Source organism: Vulpes lagopus, chromosome 18, assembly GCF_018345385.1.
Source record: "Vulpes lagopus strain Blue_001 chromosome 18, ASM1834538v1, whole genome shotgun sequence".
In the NCBI taxonomy this organism is placed as follows: Eukaryota; Metazoa; Chordata; class Mammalia; order Carnivora; family Canidae; genus Vulpes; species Vulpes lagopus.
The window spans coordinates 10,507,536-10,520,525 of NC_054841.1; the positions used below are offsets into that span (position 1 = coordinate 10,507,536).

The 12,990-nt window shown below is 57.5% G+C and overlaps 1 protein-coding gene across 3 annotated transcripts in view; it reads right to left on the minus strand.

The window, feature by feature from the left end:
- Window positions 1–234: 234 nt before the first annotated feature.
- Window positions 235–12,990, minus strand: part of BCAS4 (breast carcinoma amplified sequence 4) — a 56,538-nt gene continuing 43,782 nt past the window's right edge. For 2 of the 3 annotated variants that reach the window (XM_041733414.1, XM_041733412.1), the window contains one exon: window positions 235–851. In XM_041733414.1, the coding sequence (XP_041589348.1) occupies window positions 726–851 (126 nt within the window). In that variant the 3' untranslated portion in view covers window positions 235–725. Of the gene's footprint in view, window positions 852–11,760; window positions 12,455–12,990 lie in introns of those variants that run through there. The other variant, XM_041733413.1, reaches the window with a different exon arrangement.

The following is a 12,990-nucleotide window of genomic DNA, read 5'->3' on the forward strand; positions in this document are numbered from 1 at the left end:
ATCACCAAGGTGAGAAATCCGGAATTCCAGGACAAGAGCAGGAAACGTGTCTGCATGCAATGAAACGAAGGCAGAGCCACCTCTGAAGAGCCCTGGAATCCTAACAACCTCTCGGTTCTTGCTGGGGATCTGCAGGTTGGAGATGAGGGACTTCCTGACGTGCAGATTCCACGGGTTGGGCTCGCCTCAGTGCAGGAGCTCCCCCAGAGAAAACATTCCCACCCATACCATACGTGACCTCTCAACACCTTTATTGAGCGGATTCACAAGCCAGCAGGCACAAGGGTTGGGGACAAAGCACCCACCATAGGAGGACCTGGAGCCATGCACCTGGTGGCACGGAGCAGGGGCCCCCACAAAGCCCACGCCAGGCCCATCACAGAGACATGGGGAAACCCGGGTCCCTGGGGGCCTAAAGCCTTGGTGGCTCCTCAGACCCACTCACCGCAGCCCCGGGGACACCAGGCTGGCCCCCCGAGTGGGAGGGACTCGCCTCCGCCAGCTCAGTGCTAGGCTCGGCCACACATGCGCCCCAAACCCATCTCCGAGGCCCGGGGTTTCAGTGAAGCGAGGGAGGGGGTTCAGGAATGCAGGAAGCAGTCGGGAAGCCCCCTGCGGGGAGCTGGTGGGGTCCTCTCCCTGCCCACGGCAGGTGCAACGCTCACAGGCGGCAGGTGCAGTGCTCATAGGCAGCAGGTGCCGCTCCCAGGTGGCAGGTGCCGCGCTCACAGGCGCCGGCGCGGGTGACCCGGGGTGCGCAGAGCGGCCTGGCCGGTGGCCCCGGGGAAGTGGTCCTCTGTCCGGTAGAGCACAGGCAGCTCGTAGGGCGGGGGCGCCGGCGCCCACAGCTTCTGCAATGACAGAAAACCAGGTGCACCGTCAGCCCCTGTGAGTCACTCGCGCAGTGGCCCGAGGATGCCGGTGTAGGACTGAGGGCAGCCCGCAGGGAGGGCGGCCTGCGTGACAAAGGCTCCATGCACGGTCCTTGGGTGGCACCGCCTGGGAGAGCCAGCGCCGCCCCACCCCAGGGAGACGGGCCATCAGCACCAATGGTCCTCGTCCCAGGCGGAGCACGGCCGGCATGGGGACACGGGGACGTAGGGACAGGCAGGGCCTGACAGGGGGACTGAGGAGCCAGGTGTCCCTCACACCTGGTGTGCATGTGTGTGCACGCGCATGTGGGCTCTGCGGGGGCCCCGGAGCCCTGGCACAGGGCCTGCTGCTGGGCAACTGTGGGGCGGGCTCAGTGTTCTGTCACCGGGTCCCCCATCTGTGCCGCCTCGAGTCGGTGCCATATAAATGTGTTACTTTTTCAAAAAAAAAAAAAACACTCAAACCATTTTAAGAAGTGTTCACTTATATTTGCTGCAAATCTTTGTTGAAAAGGGTGGGAAAAGGAGATTTTCCATCAAGCAGTCCTCCCCAAGCTCTGGTTGGTGAGACCCTTTCTCCAGGAGAAACCAGTTTCACAGAGGACAGTGTCCAACTGTGCTTCTCACATGTGGCTGTGCGGTGGCACCTCCCCTCCGCCTCCCCCCCACCCCGGGCCTGAGGACACTGGTCTGGGGTGTGGCCCAGCACTGGGGTATTTCAAAGTCACCAATTGATTCTCATGTGGAGCCTGGGCTGATCCCAAAGATGGTAGCCCCTTGGGAAGAGGGGGGTTGGGCCCTACTGGGAGATGGGCAGGAATGTGGGGCTCAGGGGTGCAAAGGAATGAGGTCCTTCTGCACATCTCCATCAGGGGTCCCTCTCGCCACCCTCCCCATTTCCCTCCCATGCATCTCCCTTGACTGTCCCACCTCCTGGGCTCCCCCAGCTGAGACCCAGCACCACCCGGTGCAGGTGCCAGGGCAGGGGTGGCGGCTCTGGACCACAATCAGCAACAGCTCTCCCAAAGCCTGGGTCCTCCTCGGGCCCCACACTGCACCCACACGTGCATACTCGCCCTCCCTGCACAGTTGTTCCCCCCAGTGACACCCTGACCACCATCCTCATCGTGGAGGCGGGGAAACCAAGGCTCAGGGGGATGCCTTACCCAGGTCCCACGTATTCCAAGTGCTTGCCCACTCCACCACCACATCCTGAGCGCCCACACCAGCCCAGGCCTATCTACACACAAGACAGCAGCCCCAGCCACCCTGGGCTCCCTGGAGGGGTGAGACGGAGGAACCAACAGAGCAATTCTGCCAGGTGATGGCTAATGGTGGGGAGACTCAGGGAACTGTAGGGCCTGGAGGAGGCCCAACTCCCCTGAGTGGTAGGGGAGGGGGCATCAGGGAGGTTTCTGGAGGCTTGAGCCATCGGGGGCCTCCACCGCCCAGCTGACAGGGCTGGCCTCCAGACTGAGTGGCATGTCACAGTGCCATGGCGGGGAGGGAGGGGCACCTGGGGACACCAGCAGCTCAGTCTGGAGTGGGGCCAGGTCACCATGTGGACAGAGATGAGGCTATAAACCAGGGCCCGATCACATGGGCTCTCGGAGGCTGTGCTAAGAACATCCCAAGAGACCAGGGAGCCACTGAAGTCACTAATCAGGAGTATGTGGCATTAGGTGTTTTATTTTATGTTTAAGATTTATTTATTTGAGAGAGAGAGAAAGAGAGAGAGAGAGCACGAGAGCAGGAGGAGAGGTAGAGGGAAAAGCAGGCTCCCCACTGAGCAGGGAGTCCAATGGGACTTGATCCCAGGACCCCAGGAATCACAACCTGATCGAAGGCAGATGCTTGACTGACTGAGCCACCCAGGTGCCCTAGGTGTTTTAGAAAGAGCAGAATTGAGGGGAAAGAGGGGAACAGGGAGGAGGCTGTGATCAGTATCCCCTAAAGGGGAGCAGCCAGGTTTTTAGGGCAGGAGTGGATAGATTCTCATGTCTGAGCCCCGAAGTCCTGAACTTTCCTCCACAGAAGGAAACCATCAAAGTATTTCAAGTCAGAACGTGCTCAGGTGTCAGGACTACCTATCTCCCTGTGTCACCATCCTGGAAAACCAGGATGAGCCTTCACCTTGGCCAAGGGCCAGCCTCACGAAAAGAAAGTCAATAGAACATTCCATCTGTCAACCCTGGGTCAGCCATTCTTGGCTCAGCCTACCTGGGGGTAGTTGGGGCCCAGGCCTATGACCTGCCCCCTCGTTCTAGCACCTTCCTGGGCTGTCCCCTGCCCCCATGGATGGGATGCGAGGCCTCCAAGAGCTCCATGACCAGCACACGACTGGGAAACGAGCCATGAGATACATCTCACAGCCTGAGGGATGCAATCCAGGGGTAGCCCATAGACTTAGAATATCCTCCCCCGTTTTCCCCTGAAAACCGGGCATCGCAGTCTCTAGAAAATGCAACTTTCAAACACATAAAAACCACTCAAAGACCAGCTACCTTGTCCCAACACATGGCGGTCAAAGAACATTCTGTAATCCTGAAAAGATACATCTCTTCTCCTGACCCTCAGGTCCCAGGCCAGGGAAGGAGCCCACGAGGGGCCAGTGGCCAGGCTGGAGCCAGTGTCCTGCCCCAGTCACGTGGCCTCATGCTGATCCCGTTCCTTCTGAAGTAGTTCTACTATTCAAAACGGGGTGCCTCTGAATGGGTAAGGCACCCCCAGCCCGAGGGATGGGAAACAATTCCCATTCTGCCTCCTCCTTCAAGGAGAGAATCTTTCAAAAAGTGGACAAAATCAATATGATTATGACAAGACCAAGGAGGAGTCATCCTGCAAGCCTCCTCGCAGGACTGGACCAAACCCTGGCCAGCATCCTGGAGCACGTGAGGCAATGTGGGATGGTGACTCATAGCTGGTTGGAGAGCTGAGCCTGAAGGCCAGCCAGGAAGGGGTGACCTAGGAGGAGCCACACGGGCTCCAGAGTGGCCTCAAGGGTACATATGCTGCTCTTAGAGAGTGGGTGGGAGTGAAGCGGACACGGGCCCGTCTAGCCTCGACTGCCCGCTGGGAGCGGCATCCTGATCTTCTTGCAGGGTCACTCGTCTGTGCCCGACCTGGCCACTGTCCCTACCTGCTGCGGCTCAGGTGGGGTTGGGGGGAGGCCTGACCCACCCGAGCTGTGACTGGTCCAAGGCTGAGCCTGTGACCCGAGCTGGGCCAATGGGAATCAGCCTTGGGACTCTCACCACTGAGACAGGGATGCCACCCCCAGGTTCCCAAGTGGATGGGCCACGAGCCTGAGGGCCACCTCTGCCACCAATCCCAGGGCCTGCCTGGGATTGAAGCCAACGCAGGGAAGCAGAGCTGGGAGGCAGTGAGACAAAGTCGGGCCGATATGATCTGAGAAGCTGAATCCATTATTCCTGAGGCGGGAGTTACCCTGGACCGTTTCCTGTCTGTGAGCCATGGACTTCTCTTGTTTGCTTCAGCCAAGTTGACCTGGGCTGCTGTCACTTGCAACCAGGCATCCTAAAACAATTAACGCACAGTGGAGCCAGGGAGTACTTGCAAACCAGAGGCTCCAATCAGCAGGTAAGGGCTGGTGTGCGAGGCTGAAAATAGCCAGATGCCCCGGCGGCTGCTGGGAAGAACAGACCACATCCTGCAGGCCAGGCCCCCCTCGCAGGCACAGCACGACGCCATGGAAACCCAGTCCTCCGCACCCACTCTCTCCCGGACTCTCCCAGCAACCTGCAAAACTGGGGTCATCGCGGTGTCTCAGAAGCAGGCAGGAGCCAGGCGACCCGGGAGCTGGCGTCCACCAAGCTCGAAGCCCAGCCTTTGCAGACCGGGCAGCAAACCCAAGCCCCTGAGAATCTCGCAGGGGGCTTCAGAGATCCCTACCTCTTTCTCGGCCTTCTCCGGATCCCCCTCTGGACGGGGCTGCCAGGTAAGCAAGGAGGAGTGTCCCCAACTCCGAGCTCCCCAGCTCCCAGCCTGCAGACTGTTCCAGCCGCCTGGGACTGGTTAGGAGATGGGGAAATGTGACCCTGCAGGTCCCGGACTTGGCCACTCCGCGTCGGGGGTCTCCCTTCCCCGTCCCCGCCGCCCCCAGCCCCCAGTCACCTGCTGGCCCCCCGGCGGCGCTGGGCCTGGCCTGCTCTCTCCAGTCTACACACGTTCCCACATCCTCGGCTCCACCCTGGGCACCCCAGCTCTCAAACCCCGCAGCCCACACATCAGACGGGTGTGCTTGGTCTGCTTCATGATTTCTAAAAAATGGAATTAATTGCAAACATGTAACAGGAGATTTCTCATAAAAACCAGACTGCCAGCTTCTCTTGGAAAATCAGATGATATGACAGTTCCAGGCTCGCGGCTCCTTGGCTCCTCGTTAGCTAGGGGGGGTGGGGGTGGGAGGGCAGAGCCAAGGGGCAGGAGGTGCTCTCCTCTCGGCCACTTCACCGTATCTGTGACCTGCTGCAGCACACACTTCACGGCTGGCCACCCAGGCAGTCTGTGCCACTGGGCAGCTTCTTGTCTGACGAGCCCCCACGTGGCCGTTGCAGCACGGGGTTCCGGGCAGATCACTCAGGGTCTTGGCTTGCCCTGGGCCACCTGCCCACTTGTTTCCAGAAGTCCCCACTGCCCCTTGGGAGTCCCGGCCTGCCTGGTGTCTCTCTCTTGGGAAGCCCTAAAACTGCACATCCCTAATCGTGGTCTGCTTTCCGTTCAGGTCAGGGTTTGCAAACTTGTTCTCTGAAGGGCCACATGGTAAATACTTTAGGCCTTTGTCGCAACGACTCAACTCTGCCCTCGCAGCCCCACGGCCACAGATAAATACGTAAACTGATGGCGCGGCGGTGCGCTAAGAAACTTTAGATCAGGACAAAAAATCCTTCCCCGTACCTCCCATAGAATGGGCACTGAGTGGAAGGTCACCAGACCCAGGATGGAGGACTCAGGGCCCGGTGCACCTTGCTGGCGGTCCCAGGCCTGGGTGCTATTTGGTGGGTGGCTCCTGGACCATCATTCTGGCTCCAGCCTGTCCTACCTCACCCAGCCTCCTCCCTGCCAGAAGCAGGCCCCACAGCAGCGCCACTCATGGGCTGGGTTCTGAGGTCCACAGATCAGCCCCAGAGCCTGGTCAACCCCTGGGGGCCTGAGACCCGAGGCCAATCCTGTGCAGGGGAGCTGGGGGTGCCCAGAGGCCCACACTCCTTCCCGAGGTACCAGGCTCCTCCCACTACAGTCACTACCCCTACTGTGCTCCAGTGCCTGTGACCCTCCCAAGTCCTCTTTCACGTAGGGCTTTCTCTGCCCCATAAGCCTCACCGGAGCTTCGCTGCCTCTCCCCGTGTTGGGGCTGCCAAAGAGCAGAACATGAAAAGGAAAAGGAACTGCTGAGGAGGAACCTGGCAAACACCACCCCGGTCAGGCGGTCAAGGTCAACAGCAGCAGAGTCACATCTCGCTGACAACCCGGGCCCTGGGTGTGACGTGGTGGGAAGGCACTCCACCTCTGCGGTCTTCCTCCCAAAACCCGTAGCCCCGGTCTAACCACGAGAAAAACAGCAGATCGGCCCTAAGAGAGGAGTATTGTACAAAATACCTAACCGCTTTTCCTCCAAACTGTCAAGGTCATCAAAACCAAGGAAAGTCTGAGAAGCCATCATAGGCCAGAGGCGGCTAGGGAGGCATGAGCTAAAGAGAATATGGTTGGGGTCTTGGATGCAAACTTGGAACAGAGAACGACAGTAGAGGAAAACTACCAGAATCCAAACAAACCGTGGTGTTTCGTTATCAGCGATCCATCAAGGCTGGTTCTTCGGCTGTGACAACGCACCACGGTAAATAAATATGATAGTAACAATGGGGGAAGCCTGGTGAGGGACACATGGGAACTCACCGTATACTCACAGCAACCTGTCTCTAATTCTTTTTTTTTTTTTTATAAATTTTTATTTATTTATGATAGTCACAGAGAGAGAGAGAGAGGCAGAGACACAGGCAGAGGGAGAAGCAGGCTCCATGCACTGGGAGCCCGACGTGGGATTCGATCTCGGGTCTCCAGGATTGCACCCTGGGCCAAAGGCAGGCGCCAAACTGCTGCGCCACCCAGGGATCCCTGTCTTTAATTCTAAAATTTTTAAAAATGTATTTGGGGGGGAAGAAAAGCAACAGACAGAAGAGACAGCTCTGGGGATCCCTGGGTGGCGCAGCGGTTTGGCGCCTGCCTTTGGCCCAGGGTGAGATTCTGGAGACCCGGGATCGAATCCCATCGGGCTCCGGGTGCATGGAGCCTGCTTCTCCCTCTGCCTATGTCTCTGCCTCTCTCTCTCTCTCTGTGACTATCATAAATAAAAAATTAAAAAATATATATATATAAAAAAAAGAAGAGACAGCTCTATCTGCAAGACCAAGCCCCCAGCCTCCCCACAACCACAGTGACTGAGCACTGAGCACTTTCCAAGCACCCTGCCCATGATGGGCCTCGAGGGTTCACAGCCCATCTGTTCTCACAGCTGCTGAGGGAGGCAGGTATCCTTAACCCCAATTTGCAGAAGAAGAAACTGAGGATCAGAAAGGTAAACTTGCCCAAGATCACCCAGTTGGGAACTAGCAGAGCAGGATTTGAACCCAGGGCCACCCAGCTCCAGCACCAAGCCAGGACCCAGGAAGCCCTGGGGCTGCGTGGGGCAGGGGGTGCTCTCAGTGCAGGACTCGGGATGTCCCTTCATCATCTGCTTTCTAACCTTACAGACATCAGGAACCCCCCCCACCCCCTTCCAGCAGGCTCAGAGATTGCAAACTGGTGGCCTTTGGTTAGCATCTGGCCTGCAAACATGACTGGTTTGGCTCATGCAAATTTAAAAACGAGTTAGCTGCCAGCATGGAAGAATTGGGATGTTTCAAATAAATACTGAGTTCCTACTTCTCTTGAAAGGAGAGATCTGGCCACGCTGGGCCCGCATTCCTGTGGGGTGCAGTGAGCTGGCCCCTCTAGACAGGGCATGTGCTGTCCGGTTTGCCGCGGTCCCCACCCGGCCTGACTCACTCGTCCGCAGGACCTGCCGAGCCCCATGGGCATCTGGGCTGGCAGGGGCTCCTGGCTCCGTCACGTCACTCAGACACGGGGCTGTCGAGGAGCCGGATGGAGAAGGCATCGCTTCCAGTCCCTCGCCCTGGGCCCCACGGGCTGGGAACCGCCAGCCTGGGGCGACCGCCAAGACCAGCGGCTGCTCCCTTGCCCACTGTCGCCCCGAGTGCTCCAAGAGCCCGAGGCAGCCACTCGCATGAGACGGTGCCCGTTTGGGGGAGGACAAAGCAGGCTTGGAGAGGAGAGGACAGGTCCCATGGCCGGGGTCACCCAGCTGGGGAAAGGCCAAGCTAGGAACCAAAGTGGGCCCTCCTGAGCTCTGGACCCCGGCCCCGCCGCAGCCAGCCCGCAGGACCTGCCCCTGGTCCCAGCCTCCCGGCTCTGTCCTGGCCCAGGGCTTTCTGCACCCCGGGCCACGCCTGGCTATTCCGCCTGCAACGTTCTGTGTCTGCTCCAGGGCCCCAAGTCTTCCAGAAGGCTCGGACAGCTGCGAGCAGAGCTCCTCCCACTCCTCTGTGAGCAGCCCCTGCGTGTCCAATCCTGCCTGAAGTGCCGGACAGGCCAACCTCACGGCGCCTGCCGAAAGCTGTCCCCCTTCCTCCCAGAGCCCTCCCAGCTGGGCCACCAGCCCCAACCTCTGCCAGCCCAGTGACCGGAGCAGCTGGTGGCCGGGGCAGGCTGCTAAGGCTCTAGGGACGGAGGAACAGGGCTGGAAGCTCCCGCGGTCCAGAAGGACCCTGGCAGCAGGGACAAGCTGGTGCGGTCTTGCTCGAGGTGATGCTGACCCTGGGCAGCCGCTCTAGAAGGTTTGTGGATCCCCGAGGATTCTTTCAGCTGGAGGAAAAGCGTTAACATGGAAACTAGCAGAGGAGGAGCCCCTAGAAGTCCTGCCAAGAGCCTGGCTACTAAATCCAAACCCTCACGCGGTCTGGGAGGGAAGACAGGACAGCCGGGTGGGTGGAGTCATGTCTCAAGCCTCCTCCAGAGCGAGACCCTCCTGGTCCCCCCCCCCCCAGCTCCTGGCCCCGAGTCCCACCTCCCCACCCTTGACCTGCGCTCTGCTGCACGCTCAGGCCCTCCTCCCTCGGAGCCCTCATCCTGGAGTCCCGGCTCCCGCCCCAGCTGAGCCACTGGAGTCCTCCTATCTGAGCACCGAGGCCCTTGGGCTTTGCTTCTTACCATCCCATGGCCGCCGGTGGAACAGTCTGACGGCCAGGTAGGACACCTGTGTTTTTAATTGAGCACCTGCTATGTTCCCGAGACCCAAGTCCGCAGAGGTTTCACAAAGCCCCTCTACAGCTGAGCAAACTGAGGCTTCCTGTGGTTACGTGGCTCCCCGTGGGGCCCGCCCCCACTGCCCAAGCTGGACACCCACATCCCCCCGTCCTTGATCCCTTCTGCTAATTCTCCCCATCACCACTGTTGTCCCACTAGTGCCACCTCTCAGCTGCTGCTCCTGTCCTTGACCCATTCTCCACATGACAACCCAAGGGATCGTCTTAAGAGACACATCGGATCCTCTTTTAAGTACGGTACTTAGATTGGGCAGCCCGGGTGGCTCGGCGGTTTAGCGCCGCCTTCAGCCCAGGGCGTGATCCTGGGGTCCCGGGATCGAGTCCCACATTGGGCTCCCCGCATGGAGCCTGCTTCTCCCTCTGCCTGTGTCTCTGCCTCTCTCTCTGTGTGTGTCTCTCATGAATAAGTAAATAAAATATTAAAGAAAAAAACAGTACTTAGAGCAAAACACAATTCTTCACCGTCATCATCAGGTCCTGCCACTGAGGTCACCAACCGGCACTCGTCCGGCCAAACCCAGACCACAGGTGTGTCCCACTTGGCTTCCACTGGGCTGAGCGTCTTTGCGAGTATTGTTGCTTTTGTTTGGTCCTTTGTGTTCTCTTTTTGAATGAAATGCCTCTTCTCTTTAAAAGATGGATTTCAAGCTTCTTGTTTAAAGAATCCAAAGCTCTGCTGCATTGAGTTGTGATGACAAGCTGGTGCTGAGCTGTGGCCACCCCCTCTTAGAGGGGACATGGGCTCTCACCTCAGCCACCTGCATGGCCCCTTAGAGCTGGGGTTTTCAACCCCAGAACCTATGACCCAGCCTGACTCTAAACTTGGTCTGTCACCTCCCGTCACTCATAACCCTCCAGCCTGGAAATCTGTTCCCAGACCTCCCCAAGGGTCTGCCCTGACTTGGACCTTTGCACCTGCTGTTCTCCCTCAAGGCTTTGGCACTAGATCTTCCCATGCTGCTTTCTTCCTTGAGACCCTCCTAGGGGACCCCCAATTTCACCGGTCACCTTCCCTCCACCACTGCACCACAAAGTTGCGTATCCTGTCTACCTCCTTCCTCAGTCTCTCCATCGGGCTGAGCTCCACAGGGATGGGACCTGTGTCAGTCTTCAGGGCCGCAGCCCCAGCAGCAGCCAGAGCTGGCCCACAGGAGACACTCAGGTGACGAGAAATGAATGAACTTGAATGCATTTGACACCTGAGGCAGAACAGGAAGGGCTGGCCTCTTGCCAAGTCAGGGCTCAGAAGCCCAAGACCAACGATGACAAACATCATCTCCAGGCGGGGACACCTGCTAGGCCCTGTTCTGGAGTCACCGGGTGGCCCAAGGCTGGCATCCCTGCCCTGCCAGGTCTGTGACCCACTATTGGAGACATGAGGTCATGTTAAAAATAAAACACACTCAAAGCAATGCACTGTCTTGGATGGGAGCCTGGAACAGAAAACGGTTGTCTACGAAAAACCTGGTGAAATCCAAGCCAAGCCGGAAGTTTAGCGAATAGTACTGGACCGACATCGGTGTGGTTTTTTTTGTTTTTTGTTTTTTGTTTTTTTTTGACAACGGTGCCTTCGTGCTGTGAGATGACAGTGCAGGAAAATGATTCAGGGGTGGATGGGAATTCTGTATTGCCTTTACGAGCTTCCTGCAAATCTAAAATTATCCAAAATAGAAAGTGATTTGAGGGATGCCTGGGTGGCTCAGCGGTTCAGTGTCTCAGCTCAGGATGTGTTCCCAGGGTCCTGGGATCAAGTCCCGCATCGGGATCCCACATGGAGCCTGCTCCTCCCTCTGCCTGTGTCTCTGCCTTTCTCTGTGTCTCTCATGAACAAATAAATAAAATATTTTTAATAAAGAAAAAAAAGCGATTTGAAAATAAATATATATAGCATACCCGTGGCAGCATATACAGAGCACTGAGCAAACAACACAGATAAGAGCTATTAAATAACAACACCAATGTCATTAGTAATAATAACAGCTGCTAAGCCTTACATTATTCGAATGACTGCTCGGGACGATCCCATGCAGAGGCTCTAAGTGTACATCCTGCTACACAGATGTGGGGACTGAGACTCAGCAGGCTCACGACCTCACTCAGGGTGTGATACTTGCAGGTGACAGACAGGCTGGCCTCCTGGGCATGCAGTTGACAGGCCCTGGATTTGCTCCGATGTTCCACTGTCACTGCCTTGGAATTCTTTTTTGTTTTTTAAATTTATTTATTCATCAGAGACACAGAGAGGCAGAGACACAGGCAGAGGGAGAAGCAGACTTCCTGTGAGGAGCCCGCTGTGGGACTCGATCCCAGGACCCCGGGATCACAACCTGAACCGAAGGCAGACACTCAATCACTGAGCCTCCAGGTGCCCCAACTGCCTTGAAATTCTTTTTTTTTTTTTTAAAGATTTATTTATTTGTTCATGATAGAGAGAGAGAGAGAGAGAAAGGCAGAGACACAGACAGAGGGAGAAGCAGGCTCCATGCAGGGAGCCTGAGGTGGGACCCGATCCTGGGACTCCAGGATTGCGCCCTGGGCCAAAGGCAGGCGCCAAACCGCTGAGCCACCCAGGGATCCCCTGCCTTGAAATTCTTAATAAGCTTTGACAAAGGGGCCCTGTGAATTCCGTGGCCAGTCCTTGGATCTCTGGGCTCCCTGGGTAGTGCTCGTGTCTCAGAAAGGTCACCCATGGGTGGCTGCATGGGTAGCACGAGGCTAGTGCTCCTGGCCAGGAAAATACCACCGGGCAGGGGGTCGTGGCCAGCATGGTGGTGAATCTGATGGGGGGTAGGTACATGGGTGGAGGGATTTGGTCGGAGCCAGGACTGACTCACTCTTGGCACAAAGCAAGGAAAGGAAGGTTCTTTCCCAGCCCAGAGCATCAAACCAGCTACCCCCTCCCAGGGGTCTGCTCAGTTCACACCTTGTCAAACAGATTCTCCACTTCCCCGCAGGAGGCATGGTTATGCCCAGATTCCAGCCACGGGTGGTCCACCTCCAGACGCATGGCCATGGCCTCTATCAACAGCTGGCTAAGGTCCCCAGCTGGCTACTGTCATGCGGGAACGGTACATTTCTCACTCTGATGCGGGTTATCAATAGAATCCTTGGAGGTTTTGTTGGCTGGCCTCAAAGGTGGTTGGCTCCACAAAAGAATGTTGAAAATAGCACCAATTAGCTCTGGGAAGCAGAAAGCAAACAAAGACTCCATCAACCATTCTGTCAGGGTCCCTAACGTGGGCAGCTGTTCTCCATCAAATAAACAAGCTATTAGGGCAAGAACAGAGGCGTCCACCAGAACCAGCAGGTGTTAAGGAGCGACCTACCTGCCTGCCCCATGCCCCTGCCCAGCCTGGAGAAAGACTCTTCCCCCGGGGGCTGAGCAGCCACCTCCGGGGAGCCGAAGGAACCCGCCACAGAGGCGCGGCCCAGACTGTCACCTGTGCCATTTCTCCCCTGTCCCGGGCATCCAGGCAGCCTTGGGAGCCTCCTCTCAATCCATCTTTTCTTCAGACCCTGGTGCCCTCAGAGCTACCATCTGGGCTTACAAACCTCCTCCTCCAAGTGGGCGGCCCGGGCTGTGGCCACGGCATCGGCATCGATGCCATCTCTGAGGCCCCAGCACTCGCTTCCTTTCCCAGGAGCTCACCACTCCTCCCCCCACCACGCTGTCTGGGTCTGATTAAGACATTTTATCCACCAGGCCCCTCCTTGAG